This window comes from Tursiops truncatus, chromosome 19 (genome assembly GCF_011762595.2).
Source record: "Tursiops truncatus isolate mTurTru1 chromosome 19, mTurTru1.mat.Y, whole genome shotgun sequence".
Taxonomy (NCBI): domain Eukaryota; kingdom Metazoa; phylum Chordata; class Mammalia; order Artiodactyla; family Delphinidae; genus Tursiops; species Tursiops truncatus.
In genome coordinates this window covers 11,387,495-11,412,731 of record NC_047052.1, presented here as the reverse complement: position 1 = coordinate 11,412,731, position 25,237 = coordinate 11,387,495, and the positions used below count along the sequence as shown (strand labels likewise).

Genomic DNA, 25,237 nt, shown 5'->3' with positions numbered 1-25,237 from the left:
TTAATGAGCTTCTCATCAACAGATTTGTGGTTTCTCAGTGTCATTCCCTATGAGCACTTTACCCCTCACTCCAAGAGGTAACATTAGGTCACATTATTCTAGAGACCACCATAAAACCACACTAGTGTAGTGATCGCTTCTTCCCTGCGGTCAATTGCTGAGCAAAATAAAATGGAGAATGGCACCTTTCAATATCTCAGTGTCTAAACAAATTATTTTGGAAACATGATGTATAACATGTAAATGGTCCCGAGATTACACCTTTTTATGTAACTGAAGAGTATAATACAGAAACTAATAATTTTATCAAACGTAATCAATCTTGATTACTAAATAAATCAGTTTTTTTGTGGTGCACTGAGAGCTTTTAAGTTGACTAGATACATTAAAATAACTTTATTGCCTGTCAATAGGCAACTTTCAAAATATATACTTAAGATAAGTAGAAGAATATTATAAAAGGAAGTATTAGCTTGTAGATATACTAAGCTTCCTACACTAATTCATTTAATCTTCCCAAAAATCACTGCCTGCTTGTACTCCATACACACAAGTTAAAGAAAAGCAAGATGAACACCTTTGTTCACATTCCCCAACCACCAAATTATGGCTAATCCTGCCCCATCCATCTACCCTGTGTATTACCCCCATTGCATTATTTCAAAGCAAACACGAACATCCTAGCCTTTCATCCTTAACTATTTTAGTGTGCATCTCTGAAAGGCAAAAGCCTCTGTTTTTGTTTTCTTTTTTTAAGAAAAAAAACACCTAAGAAAATTAACAATAATTCATTTACATTATCAAACATCTAGTTGGTCTTCAGGTTTCCAGCAGTTAACTGGAAGAATGCATTTTATATTCCTAGTATACAAATAAAGACGATAACTTTTCCAAGACCTGAATCTAGTAAGAAATAAAGTTCGTATCAAGGACTTTTGTTGCCAGAGCCTGTTCTCTGCACGTGTACTCTGTACGGTACTGGCACTCAATCCAGTTGAGTCCCTGAGGAGTTGCTGGAGGAGTCCATGTTCAGAGCAGATGCTTATTCCTCTTCTTATAGAATCATGATTTTCATACCTGAGCTGAGAACAAAGACAGAATAGGTCACTGCGTCTGTCATTTCTTTATTCCTAAGTGTCACATTTGTGGTCTAAGAATTCGTGACTGGTCTGGAAGAATTCAAGGAAAATTTGAATGTATAGAAAAGTAGAGTCTACACTACATGTCATGTTAAGATAAATATTAAATAATATTTAAACTGTAAAGTAATAAGCCCCAATACTGTGTCATTGGAATTCTAGGAGGGGTTGCCCTCAGATTCATTGATTTTAGTTTCTTTATCTATAGAGAGCAAGGAGGCATTTTATCTGGTTCCTTAAGGAAATACTTATGGTTATTCTGTATATTAAAAATAACGTAGTATCTTAAAATTCAAATAAGTAGAATTTTAAAACCTATAGAGTATCATTAAAATCATATGCAATATGTTTTATAAACAGACTTCAAGGATGCATACGGATATCTATAAAAGTTATCTGGTTTAAATTTATTACATCCTTTTGAAATATTCTTCAAATGTTCATCAACTAATCTCCGTTGCACTGAAACAGAAATAATATGGGCATTTAGGGACCTCTTATTGCTCCGTAGTGCTATGATTACCCTGACTGAAGTATAATTTCCAAAATTTATATTCAAAGGTACATGAGTTTAAAAAGAAGTAAGACTTTGCATTTAAGAAATGAAAACTATTTTTGTTTAAGTAACTTTTCTGGGAGGTATTTTCTTGATAATTTTTGTCTTGATGTTAAAAATATTGTCAATTACGTTCAAATAAGTATTTATTTGAACACTTTATTTCCTAAATGGGATTGTCACTTTGATCAGAGGACATTTAGAGGAGTTGCTATTTCTCTTTTGAAATAGCACTTTCAAAAGAGTTGCTATGGGCTGGGAGACTCAGATATTAAACCCAAATAATGCTATTCAGTCAGACTAGTTAGATGTCAGGGACAGTATGCCATCTGCAAGGACCTGGTCGCTACACCACACAGCAACCACAACTGCACTTCATCGAAGCTTATTATGAGCCAAGCAGATATTAATTGCTTTATTTTACTTAATTCATACTTCAAACTTTGAAAGTAATTATTTCTATTTTCAATTTATAGATGAAGAAACTGAGGTTTAGGAATATATCTCATGGAAGTTTCTCCAGCTATTAAGTGATAGATACCTATCTATTAAGAGCCACAGTAGGCTTGTTTCACCAGGGCACACACTAAGGTCTCCAGATCAAAGGTTTAGATGGACATCTTTAATCTTCCTCTATGAAGAGGGGGTGAAGACATTATTAATGTTTCAGTTGTTGGAATAATGATCATTGAGGCTTTAAAAACTTGTCTACAAAGATTAAAGAGATATTTGTATGAACAAGAAATAAATGAATTTTTGTCATCTTTGTCGAGTAGAGGAAATATTTTCTAAATCTCAGACACCCTAGCATTAAAAATGGAGCACATGCATTAAGGCATTTAATTTTTCTGTAATCTTTGTTCCATTTATCTGTGTCGAGGTACCCATGGGTATGTGAGCCACTTACTGGTTTGTTTTCCTGTTTTGCTACATCTGGCAGAGTTTCAAAAGGCAATGCAAATAAGCAGGTGTAATTATTTATTGAAATAAAACACTTTTGCTCCAGTCCCTCTAACCCAGTATCTGCTGCATGCATTTATTCACGTATTTTATTTATTCACTTATTTATTTACTTATTCAGTAAGTAATTTTATTATTCAGTAAGTAATAATTTATTCACTTATTCAGTTTGTCTCTTTGATGAAGAATGGGATAGGAAAGTCTGCAGGTTTTTGCTCCCTGATTACATTATTGCCAAATAAAGTAGTCTCTCTCTTGACTTTCTGTGTAATGAAACTTTAATTGTGACCAAATTATACAGAATCTGAAGGTCAAACTACCCAAAATAATACTGCATTGTAGTGTCATCTATGTGTTCTAAAAATATTTGGTTAAATATCAAGTTGGCACCGACTTTAAAAAGAATACTTTAGAGGCCATTAATCTTTGTACCTGCTAAGACTCAGCGTTAACAGTTAGGCATGTCTTAGAGGTTACATAGCTTCTCGGAGTGACAAACTTCTATGAACGTTCAGGTTATGATCTAAGTGAAGGCACAGTGTTCACCAGTTAAATAAGTACATAGTATTTAATTTACATTGCAATTCACATTAGAATGTACATTAATGCACATATAATGTACAGTAATAATATAATGTATTTAATATGTGTTAAATTAGGAAAGGCTTCAGAGGCCAAAATGAGAGCCATTGACTCTAAAACTATAAGGAACAGTGAGGGCTGATTAAACATTTCAGTTTTTCAAATTAAGTATAATAAATGGATATTTTATTTTATTTTGTTGGAAAGATTGGTTTTTTAGGATCTTTCTAAAGCATATTTAAGTTTCTGTTTGGGAAATCTATTAGCAATTCATTAGGTAAATAAATGCCACTTTGAAGCACTCTGAAGAGTAATCAATATATTAGAAAGACTATAAAAACATTAATAGAATATAGAGATAAGTGAGGAATATTTTACTTTAAATTTTAGAATATCTCTAACAGAAAACTCAGCAGTTTTATCACTGAACAATAGTTATTTTAATGGTAATGGTCATAGGAATGCTGTTATTCTCTGTAATATTAATGGTAAAAGGAAAGTTGCTAATGGAGCTCATTATGATATAATGCATGATAAATTATATGATATCTAAAATCCGAAGATGAAAGGTACTTCTCATGGTGTTCTTAATGATCTATATAAAAAAGTAAAAGAGTGAAAAATACAATTTTAATGAGGTATTCTTCAAAGTCTTTTTTTTTTTGCTCTTAGATAAATACATGCAAATTTAAATCTTGATTGTCTTCACTGAACTACTTTTTTTTTTTTTTTTTTTGGCGGTACGCGGGCCTCTCACTGTTGTGGTCTCTCCCGTTGCGGCGCACAGGCTCCGGACGTGCAGGCTCAGCGGCCATGGCTCATGGGCCCAGCCGCTCCGCGGCACGTGGGATCTTCCCGGACCGGGGCACGAACCCGCGTCCCCTGCATCGGCAGGCGGACTGTCAACCACTGCGCCACCAGGGAAGCCCCCTGAACTACCTGTTAAAGCATTAAGGACGTATTTCTTTTCCATAGTTCCCAAGATTATTTTCATTTATTTTTATATTGAAGTACAACACACATCCAGAAAAAGGTGAAAGGCGTATATGTGTACAGCTCATGGAATGATCGAAAAGTGAACATACTTGTCTAAATATTACCTAGGCCAAGAATATTACAGGATCTCAGAACCTCCTTTCATCCTTTTTCTGATCACTACTGCCTCCCTCTTCTCCCAAAGTTTTCACTATCATGACTACTAATGCCAGCTTTGAATTATGTACAGAAGGAACCATGCAATATGAATGTTTTTTACTCCTGGCTTCTTGGGTTAACATTATACTTGTTAAACGTATCCATGTTGTGGTGTATAGGTATAGTTGATTAATTTTCTTTGCTTTACAACCTTTCATTATATGACTGCGTCTGAATTTGTTTACCCATTCTACAAATTGACATGTGAGTTGTACTTTGGGACTCTTCTGAATAATACTTCAGGAACATGCAGGTCTTTTGTTACACAGCATCTGCTTTTCCGTAGGGTGCCTTCTTCAGAGTGGAATTGCTGGTTCATCAAATGAGTATATGTTGAACTTTAGTGGAATATGTGAAAGGCTTCTTATGGCGATTGTGCTAATTTATACTCTCAACAGTAGTGTATGAAAATTCCATTTGCTTGACATTCTTGACAACACTTGATATTGTCAGTTTTATTTTATTTTAGCTTTTTAATGTTTCCCTCAATTGTGGCCAACCTGTTTGATGTGCACAACTCACACTGGTTTTAATTTGCAATGCTTCTATGACTAATGAGTTTAGACACCATTTTTTTTAGATTTGTTAGTCATTTAGGTATTGCTTTTATTCCTCTTTTTTATTGCTCTGTAGTCCTCCACATGTTCTGGTTACTAATATACTGGAAAATAGGTTCTCCTGTTCTGTGGCTTCTCTTTCCACTGTTTTAACATCTTCAAATGAATAGACATTCTTAAATTTAATAGATTCGGATTTGTCACTCTTTCCTCTTATGGTTCGTGCCTTTTGAATCATGTCTGAGGAGTCTTTGCCCTCCTTAAAGTTGTGAACATGGTCAGCTGTGCTATCTTCTAGTAGCTTTATTGTTTTGCTTTTCACATATAGACCTACAATCCTACTGGAATTCTCTTCTGCGTGTGATTTGAAGTAGTAATCAGCCAACTTTCCATTAAATTTTTTTTCTTCTTTTTTCCAAAGTAGATATTCAATTGGTCTAGTGCCAGGCATTTAAAAGAAGTTGTTGTTTCTTTTTTTTAATGGCTCTGCATTGCAAACATTGTTAAAATTCACTGTCCATATATATTGAGTCTGTTTGTGGATTCTCTGTTCTGTTCCATTGGTCTGTTTGAGTAACTCTCTGCCAATATGACACACACTCTCTCTCTCTCTCTTTTTTCACATCTTAAGACTTCATATTCAGTAAAGAAAATCCCCTGACTTTGTTTTTCTTCAAGAGTATCTTGGTGATTCCTGTCCCTTTGTTTTTCCACTAACAATGTATGAGAGTTCTTGTTGTTTCACATCCTCGCCGGTATTTAGTATCGTCAGGGTCCTGGATATTGGCCACTTTAATAGGTGTGCAAGTTCAGTTCATATTTATATAGAGAGTTTTACCCAGCAGATTTGCCTAAACTCACTCTACAGAGTAAAGAAAAATTTCTACATACACAATCATGCAGCCTATGAATAATAGCAGTTTTATTTTTTCCTTTCTAATCCTTATTACCTGTTAAACACTTTTGTTACCTTGTTGTACTAGTTAGAATATTGTACTAATGTTGAATTGACGGGTCTGTAGACAACATACTTGTCTGGGTCCCAAACTCAAAACAGCTCTCAGAATTTCATCCTACATGCAATGCTTACTGTAAGAATTTTGTAGATATCCTTTACAGAGTTAGAAATTCCCTACTTGGCTAAAAGTTTCAATCTTGTTTAGATGTTGAGTTTAATCAAATACGCTTTCTGCATCTATCTAGAAGACCATATTTTCTTCAGTTTGATTAATTATATTGAAGAGTTTTTAAATATTAAGCAATCCTTATATTCCTGGAATAAGCTTTATTGCATTATGACCTATTAGACTTTTTCCTTATTTTTATATTCTAGAATAATTTTGCAACTATCTTTTAAGGATTGTTGGATCTATGTTTTAATGAGACTGGCTTTTATTTTCCTCCTTACAAGTTCTTTGTCAGATTTTGATATCAAGGTTATTCTGGGCTCACAAAACAAGCTGGGAAGCATTCTGTTTTTCTACTTTTTGAAGGTGTTTATATGATACTCGCATTATTGTATCCTTAAATGTTTAGAATAATTCACTAGGGAAAACAGAGGGCCTGCAATTTTCTGGGTGGGAATGTTTTTTAATTATACATTTAATTTCGCCTATATATAGGCAACTCAGATTTTCCTGTTTCTCATCTGTTTTGGTAAATTGCAGTTTAGAATTTGTCCCCTTCACTTAATTTTCAAAATTATTGGCCTAGAATTATTCCAAATATCCTCTTATTATCATTCTAATGTGTGTAAGATCATGGTAAGATGCTCTTTTGCATTCCTGATACTGGTTGTGTCGCTTTTCTTTTCCTTCATCAGTCTAACTAGAGTTTCTTTCATTTAAATGTCCCTCAAAGCCTTAAGACAAATACCATATGATATCACCTATATGTGGAATCTAAAATGTAGCACAAATGAACCTATATAAAAAACAAACAGACTCGTAGACATAGAGGACAGACCTGTGGTTGTCAGCGGGAAGGGGAAAAGGAGAGGGATGGACTGGGAGTTCAGGGCTGGTAGATGCAAACTCTTACATTTAGACTGGATAGACAACAAGGTCCTAATGTGTAGCACAGGGAACTATACTCAATATCCTGTGGTAAACCGTAATGGAAAAGAACACTAAAGAAAGAATGTATACATGTGTATAACTGAGTCACTTTGCTGTACAGCAGAGATTGGCACAATGTTGTAAATCAACTATACTTCAGTAAAGAAAGAAAGAAATGTCCTTCAAAGCATTATCTTTATTATCCACTTCCTGTTTCATCCTTGGTTTTAATTTACTGTATTTTTTCTGATGTCTTCATTCATCCTCGGCTCATTAATCTTCTCCTTTCTTCTTTTGATATCTATGTGCTCAATAGCAGTGACTTCTCTTCCATTTGTGATATTGATAATTTGGGTCTTCTCTCTCTTTTTTTCTTGGGCAGCATGACTAGAGATTTATCAATTTTAGGAAACTTTTCAAAGAACCAGCTTTTGGTTTTGTCTGATGCATTCCTGTTTTCAATTCCAATAATTTGTGGTATACATTTTTATTACTTCTTTTCCTCTGCTTATTTTAGACTTAACTTGCTCTACATTCTTCAGTTTTCTAAGATGGAAACTTATTTATTTCAATCTTTATTTTTTCTAATATATGTATTTAATGCTAAAAATACTGCTGTATCCCACAAATGTTGATAAATTGTACTTTCATTTTCGTTTAGATAAGTTTTTAAACATTTCACTTGGGGTTTCTGCCTTAACTCTTGGGTTATTTTCAAACATTTTGTGACTTTCTAGCTATCTTTCTGTTACTGATTAAAAGTTTAATTCTAGTGTGATTTGAGAGCATACTTTGTATGATTTGTGTTCTTTTACGTTTGTGAGGGCATATTTTAGGGCCCATAATGCAGTCTATCTTGGTGAATGCTTCATGAACTTGAGAAGACTGTTTCTGCTGTTGTTGGGTGGAATATTCTAAAATGTCAATTCGATCCAGTTGATTAATAGTGATATAGGTCTTCTACATTCTCACTGTTTTTCTGACTCCTTGATGTTTCAATTACTCCAACTATAATAATAGATTTATCTATTTCTCCTTACAGTTCTATCAGTATTTGCCTCTTGTATTTGGACTCTGCTGTTAAGTCCATATGCATAGAGGATTGTTAAACCATCTTCGAAGATTGATCATTTTGTCAATATGCAATGTGCCTACTTATCTATGATAATCTTCCTTTTTCTGGAGGCTGCTTTGTCTGAAATTAATATAGCTATTCTAGGTTTATTTAGGTGTAGCGTTAGTGTGAAAAGTGAAATATAAAATGAAAACCAAACTTGAAAATTCCCTGAGCAGACCAAACAATTGAAGCCACATAAGCAAAACTAAATCTAGCCTATTTCATGCACAGGAGCAAAACTTAACTTAGTTTACTTCTTGTAAATGCCTCTGATAATCATAAAAGAAACTTAGGTCGTTTTCCTAAACACGGTATTAAATAATCAATTTTGATCAATCCCCTGCCGTCTGGAAACCCCCATTGTAATAACCAATCATTGTAAAGATTAAACCACTTCCTCATTTTCACTTTATAAGCCATTCTGTAATGTTGTGCCTCTGAGCTTCATATTAGTTTTGGGGTTGAAAGCTCCCAGTTCTAAAACTGTTCTTTCTTCTTCTTTTTTTTTAATATTTATTTATTCATTTATTTGGTTGCACCAGGTCTTAGTTGTGGCAGGCAGGCTCCTTAGTTGCCGCTCCCGGGCTCCTTAGTTGCGGCATGTGAACTCTTAGCTGTGGCGTGCATGTGGGATCTAGTTCCCTGACCAGGGATTGAACCCGGGCCTGCTGCACTGGGAGCGTGGAGTCTTATCCACTGCACCACCAGGGAAGTCCCTAAAACTGTTCTTAATATGCACAATAAACTCTTACTGATTACTATTTTATTGATCCGGTGGTTTTAATTTTACTATTTCTGGATTTTTGACACTAACATAGTGTATCTTTCCCCATCTCTTTTAATCTATTTTTAGTCTTTTATTTAAAATGAATTTCTTGTAGATAACAAATAGTTGGGTCTGGTCATCCTTTATACTCCTTTGTACTCTGAAGGTCTCTGTGTTTTAAGTAGTAGTTTTTTAAGTAGTGTATTTAGATCCACTGTTAAAGTGCTTATTGATATATTTGGATTAATATCTATCACGTTTGTAGCTGTTTTCTGTTTGTTGTATTCGTCTTGTGTTTTTTTGTTCCTCTTTCTCTTGTTGCTGTTCCCCCTTTTTAATGCCTAATTTGAATGTAATTGAGCATTTTGTATGATTCTGCGTTCTCTCTTACTATTGTTTCTTTAAACAGTTATTTTGTAATTAAGAAAAAGAAAAATAAATTATTTTATCTTACCTTCTTTTATTCCTTCTCAACTACTCTTCCTCTCTTTACGTAGATCCAAGTTTCTGACCTCTATCATTTTCCTTTGTCTGAAGAACTTCTTTTAAATATTTCTTGTAGAGCAGGTCTGCTAGCAGTGAATTCCATCAGTTTTTGTCTGAGAAAATCTTTATTTCTCATTTATTTTTGAAGGATAATTTCTCTGGCTATAGAATTCCAAGATTATTTTTACTTCTTTCAACACTTTAAATATTTCACTCCACTCTCTACTTGCTTATATGATTTCTGATGAGAAATCCAAATATAATTCTTATCCTTTTACTCTAAAGGTAAGGTATTTGTTTTCCTCTGGCTTCTTTCAAAATGTTCTCTTTATCTTTGCTTTTCTGCAGTTTGAATATGTATAACTAAGTATAGTTTTTATTTTGATTTCTAACCTGCTTCTTATTCTTTGAACTTCCTGGACCTTGTTTGGTGTCTGTCATTAATTTTCGAAATTCATTGGCCATTATGACTTCAAATATTTCTTCAGCTCCGTTCTCTCTTTACTCACCTTCTTATGTTCCATTTTTGCACGTTACAACTTTTGCAGTTATCCCATGGTTCTTGGATATTCTCTTCCACTTTTTTTCTTTTTGCATTACAATTTGAGAAATTTGTATTTTCTTCAAGCTCACTGGTTCTTTCTTTGGCTACATTGAATGTATCAATGTACCCATCAAAGACATTGCTCATTTCTGTTACAGTGTTTTTGATTTCTAAACACTTTGGAATCTTTGGTTCTTTCTTAGATTTCTTAGATTATCATCTCTCTGCTTACATTCCCCATGTGTTCTTGTCCAGTTTTCCCATTAGAGTCCTTAGCATATTCATCATAGTTTTAAAAAATTTCTAGTCTGATATTCAAACATCTGTGACATATGCGAGCCAAGTTCTGATGATTGTTTTGTCTACGCAGACACTTTTTTTTCTTGCCTGTTGTCATGCCTTGCAACTTTTTGTTTGGACATATAGGACATATTGTATCTAGTAGTGGGAACTGAGGTAAATAGGTCTTTTATGTGAGAATTTATATTAATCTGGCTAGAAATTGGGCTGTATTTAATGTCTTCTACAGGTGGTATAGGTGCCAGAGGCTTCAAATTCATCTAGTATCCTTGTTTTTGCCTCTCCTTTGACTTTGGCATCCTCTTCAGAGATGGTCTGTGTTTTGCATTTCTCTCAGTTGTTATCCAGTATTATTATACTGGAGTCCTGTTGGTATGGTGGTATGATGTGGGGGAATGAGATCATTCTACAATATTGCAATTAAATGTTAGTGTTTTAGCCTTTGTCTTGAATCTGTGACCTTCACTAGTGTTTCTGGAGGTCCTTCATAGAGCTAAGGCTCTGACAGAGTCTTTGTTATGGAGATCAGTCTGGGCATATTTCACAGTGATTACCTTTCCTCCTCCTTGCCAGAGCCAAGAAAGTCTTTTTTTCTGATCATCGCAGAGCATAGAAAGGTTCCTGGAGGAAAAGCCCACAAAACTGTGGGGTCCTCGAAGACCACAGCCCTCAGGAGTTTCTCACTCTCATGGTAGTCCACACTCGGCCTCCATCAATTCATCAAAATTACCATGAGAGTTCCTACCGTTTTATGGCACTGGTGGATGGACAGATTTCTGCTGTCTTTGGGTGGCCTTCTCTCTCCAGATCTCATGGGGGTGGTTTGCCATGTGTATTAGTCAGCTCAGGCTGGTATAACAAAATGCCATAGACTGGGGGGCTTAAACAACAGGCATTCATTTCTCACAGTTCTGGAGGTTAGGAAGTCCAAGATTAAGGTGCTGGCAGATTTGGTTCCTGGTGAGGGCCCCTTCGTGGTTTGCAGACATCCGTCTTCTTGTGTCCTCACCTGGTGGAGTGAGAGGAAGCTCTGGTCTGTCTTCCTCATCTTGTAAGGTTGCTAATCCCATCATGGGGGCCCCACCTTCATGACTTCATCTAAACCTAATTACTTCCCAAAGCCCCACCTCCAAATACTATAACAATGGGAGTGGTTAGGGCTTCAACCTATACGTTTTTAGAGGGGCACAACTTAGTCCATAGCACCATGTAACCTCAGTTTTCTGATGGGTCTCAGAAAATTCATTGATTTTTAAGTTTGTCCCTCTTTCTTGTTGTATAGAGTGATGATTCCCAAGTTCTTTAAATAACAGAGCTGATGCCTTTCCTATTTACTAATATGTGTGCATGTTGAAGACTATAAATTTCCTTTAAGAACAATTTATTCTAATGTTTTATTATTTTCTATTGTGTGTGGGACATTATATATGAAAAAAACGAATGATAAGTTGAGATCTAGAAGGATGTCTTCCTACAGAATATAATTACAGTTGCTTCTGCAGGCAGCAAGGAGCATGAGGCATCTCTGACCATCGTCATGTAATTTCGCAGATGGAGAAGATGGGAAGCTGAATTCTCATCCCTGTGGGGAGCTGTCTCTCTCACCATTTATTCTTAGTTGTAGACTCTCAAAGTTTTGACACAAAACCTGTGGAAGCTTATGGTATATTCATGTCCTTGAGGGCTCTAGCACTAAAGTTTTGTCTCTAACCCTGTGAAGTTGTCAAAAGATCTGCTCAGTTTCTCCTCTTCAGAAATCCTTAAGTCACCTGAAGAGGAAAACAAGGGCCCCAAAGGTAGGGCTGGTCTCTTTGGCTGTTCTTCTCCCAAATCTCGGACATTTAATATTTTATTGTCTTTCAGAGCTTCAGTCCCTATTTTTAATTTTGTACAGCTTTTAGCAGGAGCATTGTTCAGAATCTCCTAATCTACCATTACCATAATATTATCATTTCTTAGTTAAAAGTTACTTTGCATCTCAGTCAAATTTTAATCTTCCTCAAAATTGTCCATGTTATCACCCTAATATAAATTTAGGCTTAATGACCTGTCCATATATCAGGCATGTAAAAGTTTATTACTATGTCTCAACAATAGTTACGGACTGTAGTGAAGATTGTATCTTTCGTGTGCTTTTTCTCTCTTGCCCTTTGATATTTCTGTCTTGAGAATTCAAACCCTTCTATGCTGAAAGGGCCTAACCAGTGTATTTTCCAACTTTGTGCCTCCACAGATTCTAAAATAATGGCAGGTTTGTGGTCCCTCAGTGAACTATTGTTAATAATTTGGTACCCCTCCAAATAAATATTTTAAAGATATTGAATATCTTCTGAGAGGGATAGTAGAAACTGACTTAATATTAATAAAATTCTATACTCTTTTATAATCAAAATTGAGTTATTATATATACAGAGCAAAACTTAACTTTCTGATTTGACTGCTGTACTCTCATTGCTGGTTTTCTATTAAATGAATTCCATTCACACTCAAGATAGAATCAACTTTTGTTGGATATAATTACAATGTCTTGTTCAACATATGTTTAAACATTATTCTTATCTGGGTTTATGTTAGCATATTTCCCATTTTTTGGTAGTTCTTATTTTTCTTTTCTTTTATGCTTTTCTAGACCAGAAGATCTCATGGGAGGCATACTTAGTAAAGATTTATAACTAACATCATAAAATAAAGAGCTGATTTCCATTAGACAGCATGTTGCTATGGTATATTTAGTTTCTGCATATTAGCTGACAGTGTCAAAATGAATTGTACTTGGAAAAAGGTCATATGTAAGTCACATGAATAAGAGAGGTCAGAGGATTTTAATATTTGCCTGTTTGTTGTATTGAATTTCTACTAATGTTACTGTTTATTTTGGTGGGAGCTGGACGAGTTTACATGTAATTACAGATCTGCTATATAACCACATGGTCCCATGTTTCTAATTTATTACAGCAGTGTTTTGGAGCCCCTTATGAACTGCCATATGTGGCCATCTCCCTTTATGTATCTTGGCTTTCATAGATGAGTTGCTCAGTTACTATTTGCAAAAGAAGTTAATGCTATTACACTTTTTCATAAACTTTAGAAGCACTTTGAAAATACTTAAAATCCTGTGAAAAACTTTAATTCATTAACTCCATAAATTATCTTGGTTAGAATACATTTCTAAACCATCTTTGAGCATCTCATTGAGTTTGAAAATCGTCAAGTCTCAAAGAAAAGAAAAATACAATTAAGGCTTTTTGATTTTTATCACATAAGACACATCACCTTAATTTTACTTGTAGCTATTTCATGTATTTGATGATCTAATGGCGTATTCTTCTACATTATGCATCTATTAGGTTACCGTTTCTACGCAGGAGTCCTATTGATGCTTGAAAATTTGTCTTTTATTTTCCTTCAGCTGTAGTAATTGTGTGAAAATGTGAAGTTAATAGAACAATCCTTTTGTCTATAAAAGTCAACTGGTAGAGTTGTGTCCCAGTTCAGTAATAATCTAAGTTGCATTACTTTCAGATGTGTCAAAGATTTTAAATATAAATTATGAGAAAAAGGGAAAAACAGCCTCAGATAAAATATCAGGTTTCCTCTAGGGTGAGTTGTTTGCTTTCACGTTCTGTTGGAGAGAGGCCTCAGATGGCTTAGCTAAATTACGGGCTTTTGATTCAGAAAAGTATAGAATTAAATCCTTACTCTGTCACCTTCTAGCTGCGTGGTTTTAGGCACATAAGCTCTATAATTTTTGTTATCCTCAGTTTTACGGTGGCCACAAAAATACTTCACAGGGTTGAGGCGAATATTAAAACTACATAATATATATTTCTGCTGTGTCTGATGTTGAGACACAAGCTTTCGTGTTGAAGACGTTCAGATTGATAGCACAGAAGACGTTTGTTACTTATTTCTCCCTTTGGAGGTTAGCCCTAGTCAACTGTTCTCCTAAAATCTTTTCCCTCTCTAAAAAGTTTTGAAATAAAATAGGGAGGGGAAAAACAGCACGATTTATCCACAAGCCTGAAGAATGTTCAAAGAGCAGGCGGAAGACCAAGAGCACAAATCAGCTTGACCTGCATTGAAATGCGGATTTCTAAGGCCCCTCTCACAGATTTAGTGCGTGACAGCACCTCAGGTAATTTGGACAAGCACTAAAGTTCAGAATATATAATATAAGGGAAGACATACACATTCTCATAATAAAATTATTTTTTCAAAAGAATGAGACATTCAAATTCATGCGTTCCTTTATGAATTATGAGTATGTGAAAAAATTTTCATAGCAAATTGAGAAAAGTCTTCTAGGCAAGGGAGTTACATTAGGAACATTAGTATGCATTGGACTTTGCATTTATAAAGTGAATAGCATCAATTCCCTGTCTCATTCACAGACATTCTACAAAAATTCCCATTAGATATTGAATTCCACAGCAGAATCTTTATTATCTTACGTTTTAAAACTTAGCAACAAGTGGAACAAAACAATGCAGATATTATTGTTCAGTTAAATATATTTAACTAGTAGTAATGGTGCATGTTTTCCCAGTAACATTGATCTTAGAATGTTATTTAAGGTACCCAGAGCATTACTAAGTGGTATTTCTGCCTATTCTGTCACTGTATACACTTACATGTCTATGCATTACTTTATTTTCTAATTATTATAAAATTAATACATGCTCATTAAAAAAATTCAGAAATGACTAAGATGTGCTAAGTAAAAATCCCATATCCCCCACCTCACAATTTCCCTCATCCCTTGACAGAAATAATCACTTAAAATTTTGAATGTGCTCAGATGTTTTTATTACTTATACAGACTAAGTAATTTACATTTCTTCTTTACGTTCTCAAAATTCAAATAGCTCATAAATTGATCAGATAAACTGTGAAGGGCTTCCATTTACAGACGTCCTCTTCCCATTTACCTGTCTGTTGCCATTGTCACCTGCATCTTTTCTCCCAATCCCATAAAATGCTGAGATCACAGAGTGCCATCTATCTCAATCTATGAACTTATAATAATTTTGAAAAAATGTGAGATCTTTTGGAGGGTTATCTAATTCATCACCCAGCTGTTCACTGCAAGAAATCATAATTAGGTCTTGTATTAACCTGCCAGTGGTACCCAGGAAAATAGAATCAGAAGTGTAAGAAGGTCTGATTAGGATTGAATGTCTTTAAACCAGGTCCTCAACCCTGGAGGCACATTACCCTGACCTGGAGAGCCTGTAAAGACAGACAGACAGGCACACACACACACACACACACGTACAACAATGCCCAGGGTCTGAGCACTGGGAGTTTTAATGTGTAGTCCAAGTTTGGGAAATACTGTCTTAAATGAAACTGCCCTTCCTCAGCCATTCTAAAGAAAAAGGTGGTATAAATGGACATTTTCAGGCAAATGTTCATGGTTTTGACAGAAATGGAGACCATGGTGCCCTAAAGGTGAAGTGAGGATGGGGATTAGGTAGTACAATAAAGAATACAGTTAACCTTTTATATCAAATCCTCAGTGTGAAATTTCAACTGGTGGAATAGCATGGAACGTTCTAGAAGTGTCTGGTTATCAGAGTCCAAATATCTGTGGGATTAAGCGATCTCCTCCTGTTTATGTTCTGGGAAATAGTAGCCAGGGATGTGGGCCTAATATGTTTGAAACATGCTGGATAACTGTTCCTCCCTCAGGAGATACAGCGCTCATTTGTACATTCTCATTTGACATCTTCATAGAGATACAATAATCAAGAAACTTGCTGAACTTTGATTTGTTTTTAAGCCCAGTCTTTCCCAAACATACACATCCAACAGATATTTTGTTGAGAACCACTTTGAGCCAAGCCATATTCTAGGTACTATGGAAGGAAGGCAGTAAAGGTCCCTGCTTTACAGAGCTTGTCTTCTAAGGGGATAAGATAAACAAATAATCAAAGAAGACCCCTAAATAATGAGTAATATGAAGAATATAAAACAGAAAGATAAGATGCTGGGGTGCCAGGTACACTTCCTTTAGAAGCTGTGATCAAAAAGGGCCTGTCTTAGGTGGTACTCTTTAGACCAAGAGGAGCTGGTTGTACAAAGATCTTGAGGGAAGAACTTTCACAGCAGAATGAACAGCTGGCGCAAAGGCCCTCAGCAGGACTGAGCTTGGCTTCTACACGGGGGTTCCCTGTGCTCAGAGGATCATGGAGGAGATTGCCAAAGACTGTGTTATGTTTGATAAGGAATTTGGATTTTCTTCTAAGTGGTAAAGGAAGCAGTGGGGGTAACATAGTTTGTCTTACCTTTAAAAATCTTACTGACTGCTCAGAGGGAAAGAGATTTAGGGATATGGATGGGGATGGGGATGGTGATAGGAAACAGAAGACTAAAAACATGAGGAAGAGGCCATTGAAGTAGTTCTGGAGAGATAATGCTTTGTTGAACCTGGTGGTTGTAGCTGAGATGTAGGGAGGTGCCCAGATTTGGGATATAATTTGGAGGCACCATCATAGAACTGTCTGTTTTGTGTGAGCCTGAAAATTGGGTGTATGAGGTACTGGGGTGGGGGGCATTGGGGGGCAGGAATTAGAGTTGACTGATAAGGGGAATCAAATCAAATTAATTTGACTGAAAAACCCAACCTTACTTTATATTTTTACTGTGTTAGAAAATATTTTAGTAAACGTTGGTAAAGAGATATTTGTGAAGTAGAAAGAAAAGTAGGCAAATGAATAAACTCCCTGGGTATTGGTGTTCCTAAAATATTTGCTTTGTTTGGTATGATCTACATGAGGGTGACCTCATTCGTTGATCCAGTCATGGTAAGGGGACCTACCACGCGGCTGAATAGGTCGTAGCATCATCCCTTATTTCGGTAGCTCCTACGTATCCTGTGTTACAGTTAAACAAAAAAAGGAGGAGGAGGAGGAGAGGAAGGCAAGAAGGAGAAAAGGAGGGAGGAAAGGAAGGAAGAGGTGGAAGAGGAGAAGCTGAAATAAAAATTAAATATCAATTATTGAGAACAACTGCTTCATCCTAACGTTTTCACATATGAAGCTTTACCATATGTCACATAGGAGAAAATAAAAGCTGTTTAGGTGTGGGTTTTGCAGGTGAGCTGTATGCTAGGTAGATGCATCCTGATATTGTGGAAGGAGTATAGCTCCTGGTCATACCATATAATAGTTTTGCAAACACCGGAGACTTTTTTCATCATTCTGACGTTTAATTTCCTCATCTGCAGTTTGGTGGTGCTACTCAGCATCATTCCTGTGGTCTTTCTAGCTTTCAAATCTAAAATCTGTAAGTCTAATTTCAGGTCTTTCCAGATGATGACTGTTTCCAATTTCCCTTAACAATTGTTTAAATACAGGTGCTTTTATTTTATTATTTTTTATTGAATAAAAGTGACACGCAACAACAGTTTTTAAGTTTTAAGGTGTGTATCCAGCCTTGTGGTGAATGAAGTTTAACAACCTATTTTCAGAGTGTAGCTCTGACTTGAATGTCTGGTGATAAGTTTCATTTATGTTACTGAGTAAGATAAAGTGAAACAATACAAACAAGTCGTAACCTTACTCATTCATCAATGATGTGAGTAACTTCTATGCTGAATCAGATCCTAGCTTTTGAATACAGGAAGAAGATGTTCTCAATATTTCTCATGGTTCACAATGTCAGTAACTTTTATGTTTCGTCTGCACCTTATAGAAACAAACTTTACTGGGGGTTTCATAGTTGAAAGCTGGCTTGCTGCAGGTGATGGAATTTAAACTGCTAGATAGAAAGAGGTTTAGACAATAGTAACTTATGCAGATGAAGATACGTTATGGCATAACTATTAACAATATGATCTTCTTAAAGAAGGTTGCCATTTTATAGTAAAAAAGCAAATCATACATTGCTTGTTGACATTGTAGGAGACAAAGTGAAATAGATCTTCTCCGGGTACATTGATTTCCTTCTTTTCTCTTTTCTTCTAGGGATTTTCAGGAAATGCAAATGCAGACAGTGTTGTGTACTATAGACTCCAGCCTTCTATCAAAGCCAGATTTCTGCGCTTCATCCCTTTAGAGTGGAACCCCAGGGGCAGAATTGGAATGCGAATCGAGGTGTTTGGATGTGCATATAGTAAGTGTTTGTTTATCCAACACAGTGGAATAGATATCAAAGGAGATGTTTTAAAAGCCAAACTGTATGCTGAAATTGATTTAAGAGCTACGTAAAGAGACATAAAAACGGGAGCAGTTTCTGTGGGAAGCTTTATTTGTGCCCATACATGCCAATATTGACTTACGTGTTCAGCTTTTATATTTTAAATCAGAAATAGAAGCATTTTACAGCTAGACAAATCGTTACAGAGATAGTTAGATAGAGATACATGTTTGTAGACATATGTGAATCCATTTATCCAAATCTGATATTTTTGACCAGATCTTAACTTTTAAATATTAGAATGTCCCCCCATAGACTATATGTGATGATGTTTCATTTGGGCACCCTAAATTTAATAAAAGACAGTGGCCCATTTAGTAAAACCAATCATCTGTTTTGAGACCACAGAATGTTTTTCTCTACAGCCTAAAAATAATATGCCATGAAACTCACTTATAAATATGCTATGCCCTGTGCATAAATTCATAGAAAACGTAAAGACCCCTGCCAAAATGTAAGATGTGTTTGAAATACTTTCACATAAAAGATAGAAACCACAGATTTCACTTAGTCTCCTCTTAATGAAGTATTTTATTATGTCTTTTTATGGGACAGAGACCTGAGAGTTCTTGATAGCCCACCTCAAGCCACACCATCCTGTCGTTAGTTAACATGATCTACAATTATCAGACGAGCAGTCTGAGGTTTGGAGAGAGTCAGTAATTTTCCCAGCGTCTCACATCTTAGTCCACAGAAGAATCTGGAGGAGAACCCATAACTGTTCGATTCACTGCATCCTTATTCCTCTAGTAAACCTTTATTTTTTTAGCCACTAAAGCTTTCTTCACATGTATTTCATCACTTTTTCAGGTTCACTTTATTTATGTAAAGGAAGGCATGTCATATAGAGGGCAGGCAGCTTGTTGAAGTTGTCTATCCTGTGTCAGACAGAGAAACCACGTCGGCAGAATTCTCATAATAGTATTAGTAGCAATAGCACTAATGTTAATAGGATTAATTTTTATAATTCTAGACGTAACAAATTTTTCTTGAGTGCTCATTATATGTCTAATACCATATTAACCAGCTAGTCTATAATTCCAAACAAAGTCCGGATAAATATTATTAGGTAACTTGTTCCATTCCCCTACTTTACAAATGAGGAAGCTAGAGCTTAGGGATTCCATGTTGACTTGTTCCAACCACCCAGACAGGAAGTGACAGAGCTGGGTTTGCAGCCAAGCCTGCCAGACTCCAGAGCCCCAGCTTATTCTCATGCCTCCTCCAGCCGTTAAATCAGAGATGAGCCATGGGCAGCTTACTTCTCATCATCTGCCCGACTTCCTTCTAGCTTTCTTGGCTTCTGCAGTTCAGCTTAGCTGCTCCTGGTATGTGTTAGCTCCTCCCTTTACAATGATCCCACTTGAATAAAATCATCCTTAAAAAAAAGTCCCACCCAAAATTGCGATTCTGGAACACAGAATCTGGACAGTCAGTCTTATTTGTCTTTGGATCGTAGAGTTTTAATAAAGCCCGTGCCACACGATGGGCAATGAGCAAAGCAAACTCCAAAATGATTCATATTTATAGTTACTGATTCAGAGCGTCTACCTTGCAAAATATTTATTTATCAGTGTATAATAATGGCAAACAGTTACTGAGCACTTATTCTGCGTCAGATAATAGTTTTTATAGACATACTAATTTAATCCTAAAAATCACCCATCTAATGGAGTCTTAGAAGTATTAAGCAGTTTCCCCAGCAGCACACACTTAATACACATTCGATCTCGTATGTAAATTCAGCGTTAGTTTAACAAGGCTATTGATGCTGTTTTCCCACAGTAACGTCCCTATGAAGTGACTGATGGGGTGCAGGCTCCTTTGAGTTCTCTGCCGCCGCGTGCTGGATAATAACTCAGATTCCCCCCCACCCGCCCCGCAACCCCATGAAACATTCTTTTTGCTGTTAATTCATCCGCTGTCTCTTGGAGTAAGCACATCATCCGGGCACTTAGTCAACCTCCTTTTTTCATGGACCCACGGTTGAAGGGTCAATAGCGAGAGCCAACATTTTAAACTCAAACATAAACACACGGTAAAATGATACAGCAGGATTCAATGTAAAGTGGCTGTTGGATAATTTTGGATAAAAGAGAAAAAAAATAACCTTAATGGAAAAATACTCTCACAGATGACCGAAAATAACCTCAAAATGGGTTGGGTGTGAATGCCTTCTGGGAATGTATTTGATCAAATTGACTTTAGTTCCTCAATTACACCATGGTCAACACTCTTATTCTCCACCTCTGCGTACCATTAGCCTTGCAGAATATTAGTTTACTAAAGTATGATACTATTTAATCATCATTTACTGAACACTTAATACGTGTCAGGTACTATTTTTTACCATTTCAACAGCACAGTGAAGTAGGTACTTGGATATTACCATTTTATGGTCTGCTGAATGACCCCTGTGGCTTGCTCTGGGTTGTTTGGCACAGAAATAGCTGAGACCACCAGTGTCCCCTGCCCTCAAAAGGAAGAACTGTAGGTCAGCAAAAGAAGCCCGCTCAAGATTTTGTCTGCAACTCTCCTGAGTAGCCCAGATCCAAGATCAGACTGGATTTTCTCCAGATATGCAAGGCTATTCTTCCGCAATCCTTAAAAAAAGGAAAAGTGTGGGAGGGTGCGACATGAGCAGGGCTCTTGCGGATCCCAGTCCCAGCACACCTGTACGTGCCGGCAATGAAGTGGGCCTCTTGTGAGCTTGAGGAAGGCCTGGAGGATTGCATCCAACCTGCCAGCTTGTGTGTTCCCATTGCCTGCACCAAGTTAATATGACTTTTGGGTGGGCTTTGCCTAAGTGACTCACTCAAGAATGTTGTATACCAGGGTGCTTCAAGTCTCCTGACACGGACGAAAGTGGACTTAGAGAAATTAAGAACTTTGGGATTACACAGCCTGTGTTAGACCTAGGATTTAAAATCAGATCCATCACCTTCCAAAACCAGTACTCGTGATGAATCATACATGTGTTCATCCTTTAAATGTCTGTTGACACTTGCTGAAAGAGAAGTCTACTAGCTGTTGGGTATAGGGAGGAATTTAAAGTAACACATTTTTTCTTAAAGATGAGAATGTGCAATGTCATAAAAATTACACAGACTCAATGCAAAATATGGTAGCGTTAGTGTAGGGTGTTAGGAATAACGTGATTGATGAATTGAGGTTAGTATGAGAAAGTTTACGGAAATAGGTTTTGAAATTAAGGTGCAGATATTTTCACATGAGAGGCTGGGAGAATGGTCCAGATAGGAGAAGGGGTGTCTTCTAGTCAAGAACGGGAATGAGGATTGCTTGGACGGATCAGTTTGTATTTGAGAATGGTCATTCAGACTGAACTGAGGGGTACAGATTGGAGGGCTAAACGAGGGGTAGAGATTAGAGGCAGCAGCTCAGTGGGGAGGCTTCTGAACTCCTTTCTACAAGTGACAGCTGGAGTCTCAAACTAGAGGACCAGCCATGAGGACAGAGTTCTCCTGACTTGAATCAGATTCACAGTATGCTGAGGCTACTCTTGAATCAGGAGAATTTAGTGATTGTATGTGAGGGGACACTGAGTTATCCGATTTGAACAGCTGTCTGCAAGGTGGTGTCATTTACCGGGAGGGGGCACTGGGGAACAAATAAGTTCTGGAAGGGAGCAGGAGAGAGAATTAATTCCATCGCTGACTCATTGAGTTTAAGTGACTGTGAAATACGGAAGATTGGAACTCCACATCCTCTGGGGTGAAGTTACAGAATTGAAACCTATAAAATATCATTAGTTATTAAATCAGAACCTTTCCACTTACTGTTGATAATAAAAGTATAAAGTTTAAAGCTATGTTTGTACAACTACTCATGTCTTTGAAAAACAGAAATGCATTTGTCATAATTAAAACAGGTCCTTTATACTGTTTTTCAGGTAGTGTGCATTTTTATGCCAGACCCTCCCCGGCCCCTTGTGCCTAATATGTGTGTTGGCTGAAGTTATAGATGCAAGCTGCCCCTGTGAATATTGCTGGGAAAGTGGCTGTTGTGAGAACCACACACGGTTTTATTACCCTGAGTTAGAACAGTAACTTGTTCTGAAGGAGCATCAAGTGAATGGAAAATCCATATCAAAGAGCATGTTCTACTTTTATGTCAGTAGACCTGACGTTGTTTCCTGAGTAATGAGAGAAGCAGAAGCTAAATTTTATGGGTTCAAAGGGAAAGTATAGATTTCAGATGTCTTGGCCATAGCCACTGTGAACATGTTTACAGATCTAGACAAGAGGTGTAGATAAGGAAATAACTTGTGGAAGAAAGAAAAAGAAAAGACAGTGTTTGATGATGAAGAACTACTACTCTGCTCAGTGTGTCCCAAAGGGTAAACAATGGTAAACAAAGGCAAGAAAGGAAAATAACTGGGTGCAAGTGAGTGAGTCTGAGGAGTGCTTAAGAAGTAGCAATTAAGCCACAGGGGGTAATGGTTAATGGTGGGTGAGTTGCTGAAGCAATCGCCCTGAGTAGAGATTCTTCGTTTCTTTTCTCTAGCTGTTGTGTAAACACTCTCATTTTTCGATCCACGATCTCTCCTTCCTCATCCTCAGCAGAATAAAAGCATCCAACTGCCCGGCTGTAGTGAAATAATTACAGTTTATTTGAAGTGCTGTGATTTCATGATTTTTCTAGTCTTAGGATCTTTTCATGAAGCATAGGGCGATCACCACACATCTAGCCTTCATTCCCCTACCTAGATAATTCTTTTACTCATTGTCTTTTCTCTGCATAGAAATCACTGTTTCTGACAACTTCTCTAGTGCTTCCTGTTTAGGTCAGAGGATGTGTTCTGCTCCTGGTCACATCATACACACATTATACTGTATTGAAATCGGATGGTCCTTTTTTGGTATTAGTCCTCTGGACAGATAGATGAATGAATGGGGGCAGGTCTGGGGAAATTCAGGAAGGCTTTTCCCATCATCCAAGTGTCATATTCAGTCCATTAAAGATCCGGCACAGAGCACAGGGAAAACTGAGTGAGAGGATTGGCAGAGCAGAAATGTACAGAAGCGTTACACTATTATGTTTATTTGCTTAAATGCAGACTGTATGAGAGAAAATTATGGATTCTATTTAGTAAATGGAAATAAGTCAGAAATTACAAAACTCATGTTAACTTAAAATAAGAGTATGCATTTCATGACGTAAAAACTACTGGAAGTTGGAACTACTTACATCTGTAGATTTCCATTTAGAAAATTATTAGTAGGAAATATAAGAAAGTAACATGAAAAGTGCAACTGTTTGTCTGGGTGAAAAAATACTGAAAGAAAACTAAGTAATAGCCTTCTGTCTACTCAGGATGCAGCTCTCTCACACCACTTGTTGGATTGGGGAAAAAGGAAAAGCAGGAAAGGTGTTAGATTTACCCTAAAGAATAGTTGTGATTGAATCCAATACCTACTTATTAAGCAGCTCCAACATGTCAACATAAGATCTTGACAAGGTGCTTTAAATACAGTCCCTGCTCTCAGATTGTTTATCAGCTAATACTGTAGCTGAGGGATCCTATTTGATGTCAGAGCTTAAAAAGAAGATGGATTCATGTTGGCCTAAAATCAAAGTGGATAAATTCTAATTCTTTGCAAAGTTTATAGTCTTAAGATTTTAATTTGATGATACGTGAAGTTATATTAAAATTAAAATGAGGTTAGCTTTTAGAATGCCAGAAAATAAGGAGACTATGAAAACCCACCAGAATAATGTCAAAAGAACTCAGCCAACTGAAGGGGCTCTCACTGACCAAAGATGGAAATATTTTAGCATCAATGAAGATAGTAGCTGCAGTTTTGAAGCATATTAACTATATTTAAGTGAATGGGTTCATGATAATACTAAAAAAAGAACCCTCATTGGTCACCTAGGAGAACTATTAAGGAATCGACTCATTATTTTGAAAGCTAATAAATGAAGAGAAAACATCAAGCATTTATCCTACTCTTCCTATGTGATCTGGACCTCAAGGTAATCAAATAGAAGATTAGAGGGAATTTTTCTTTAAAGTTATACTTATATAAATAAACGAGGAGTAGTAGAATCAATATATGCCCATTTTGCAATCCTAAATAAATTAATGGACAAGTCAATAGTTATAAAATTTTACAAAAAAAGAGGGATTTGCTTTTAGGTACCAGTCATAACAGAGTAGCTTTTATTGGACTATCTTGCTGCCCACAGCAATTATAGTGGCTGGATAAAATACATTTAAAAAAATGCTTCAGGGCTTTGAAATTCAACTCAAAACAGGCAGCAACTTGAGAGGACTTGATTCTTGAAAGATAGAAGGCAAACTCCTGGAGATCCATATTTAACTGACTTTTTCCTAAGAGCATCATAATACTCAAGCAGCAAGTAGCCAGATTTTACTTGACTGAGGAGACAGAGGTCAGAGTTCAAGGTTGCCAGAGTGATTAGAAATTTAGGGTGGAATACTGAAAAGGAGAGCATCAGAGAGGGAGAGCCCTGACTCCTTCTTACACATTCCCCTTAAATCCTTGCCTGATTCCTGACTTACCCATGCCCACTATGCACCAGGCAAAAGCAAGAGCTGGGAGACTCAAGTCCTGAGGACTTCATCCAGCATCTGCCTAGTTCCGGGAAGGATACCTTTGGAGTCCAAGTTCTGCCAATTTAGAGAGACTTGTTAAACACTTTGGGCTTTTACCTGAAAAGCCAGAAAGGCGTTGTCTTAGGAATAAACACCGTAACTGAGGACCAATTGTTACGTCCTGGGACTAAGGACAAATC

The 25,237-nt window shown here is 36.6% G+C and overlaps 1 protein-coding gene across 7 annotated transcripts in view; it reads left to right on the top strand.

The window, feature by feature from the left end:
* CNTNAP4 (contactin associated protein family member 4) overlaps window positions 1-25,237 on the top strand; it is a 262,949-nt gene that overhangs the window by 125,950 nt on the left and 111,762 nt on the right. For all 7 annotated transcript variants that reach the window (XM_019941613.3, XM_019941626.3, XM_019941632.3 and 4 more), the window contains exon 4: window positions 18,226-18,373. In XM_019941613.3, the coding sequence (XP_019797172.1) occupies window positions 18,226-18,373 (148 nt within the window). The remainder of the gene's footprint in view (window positions 1-18,225; window positions 18,374-25,237) is intronic.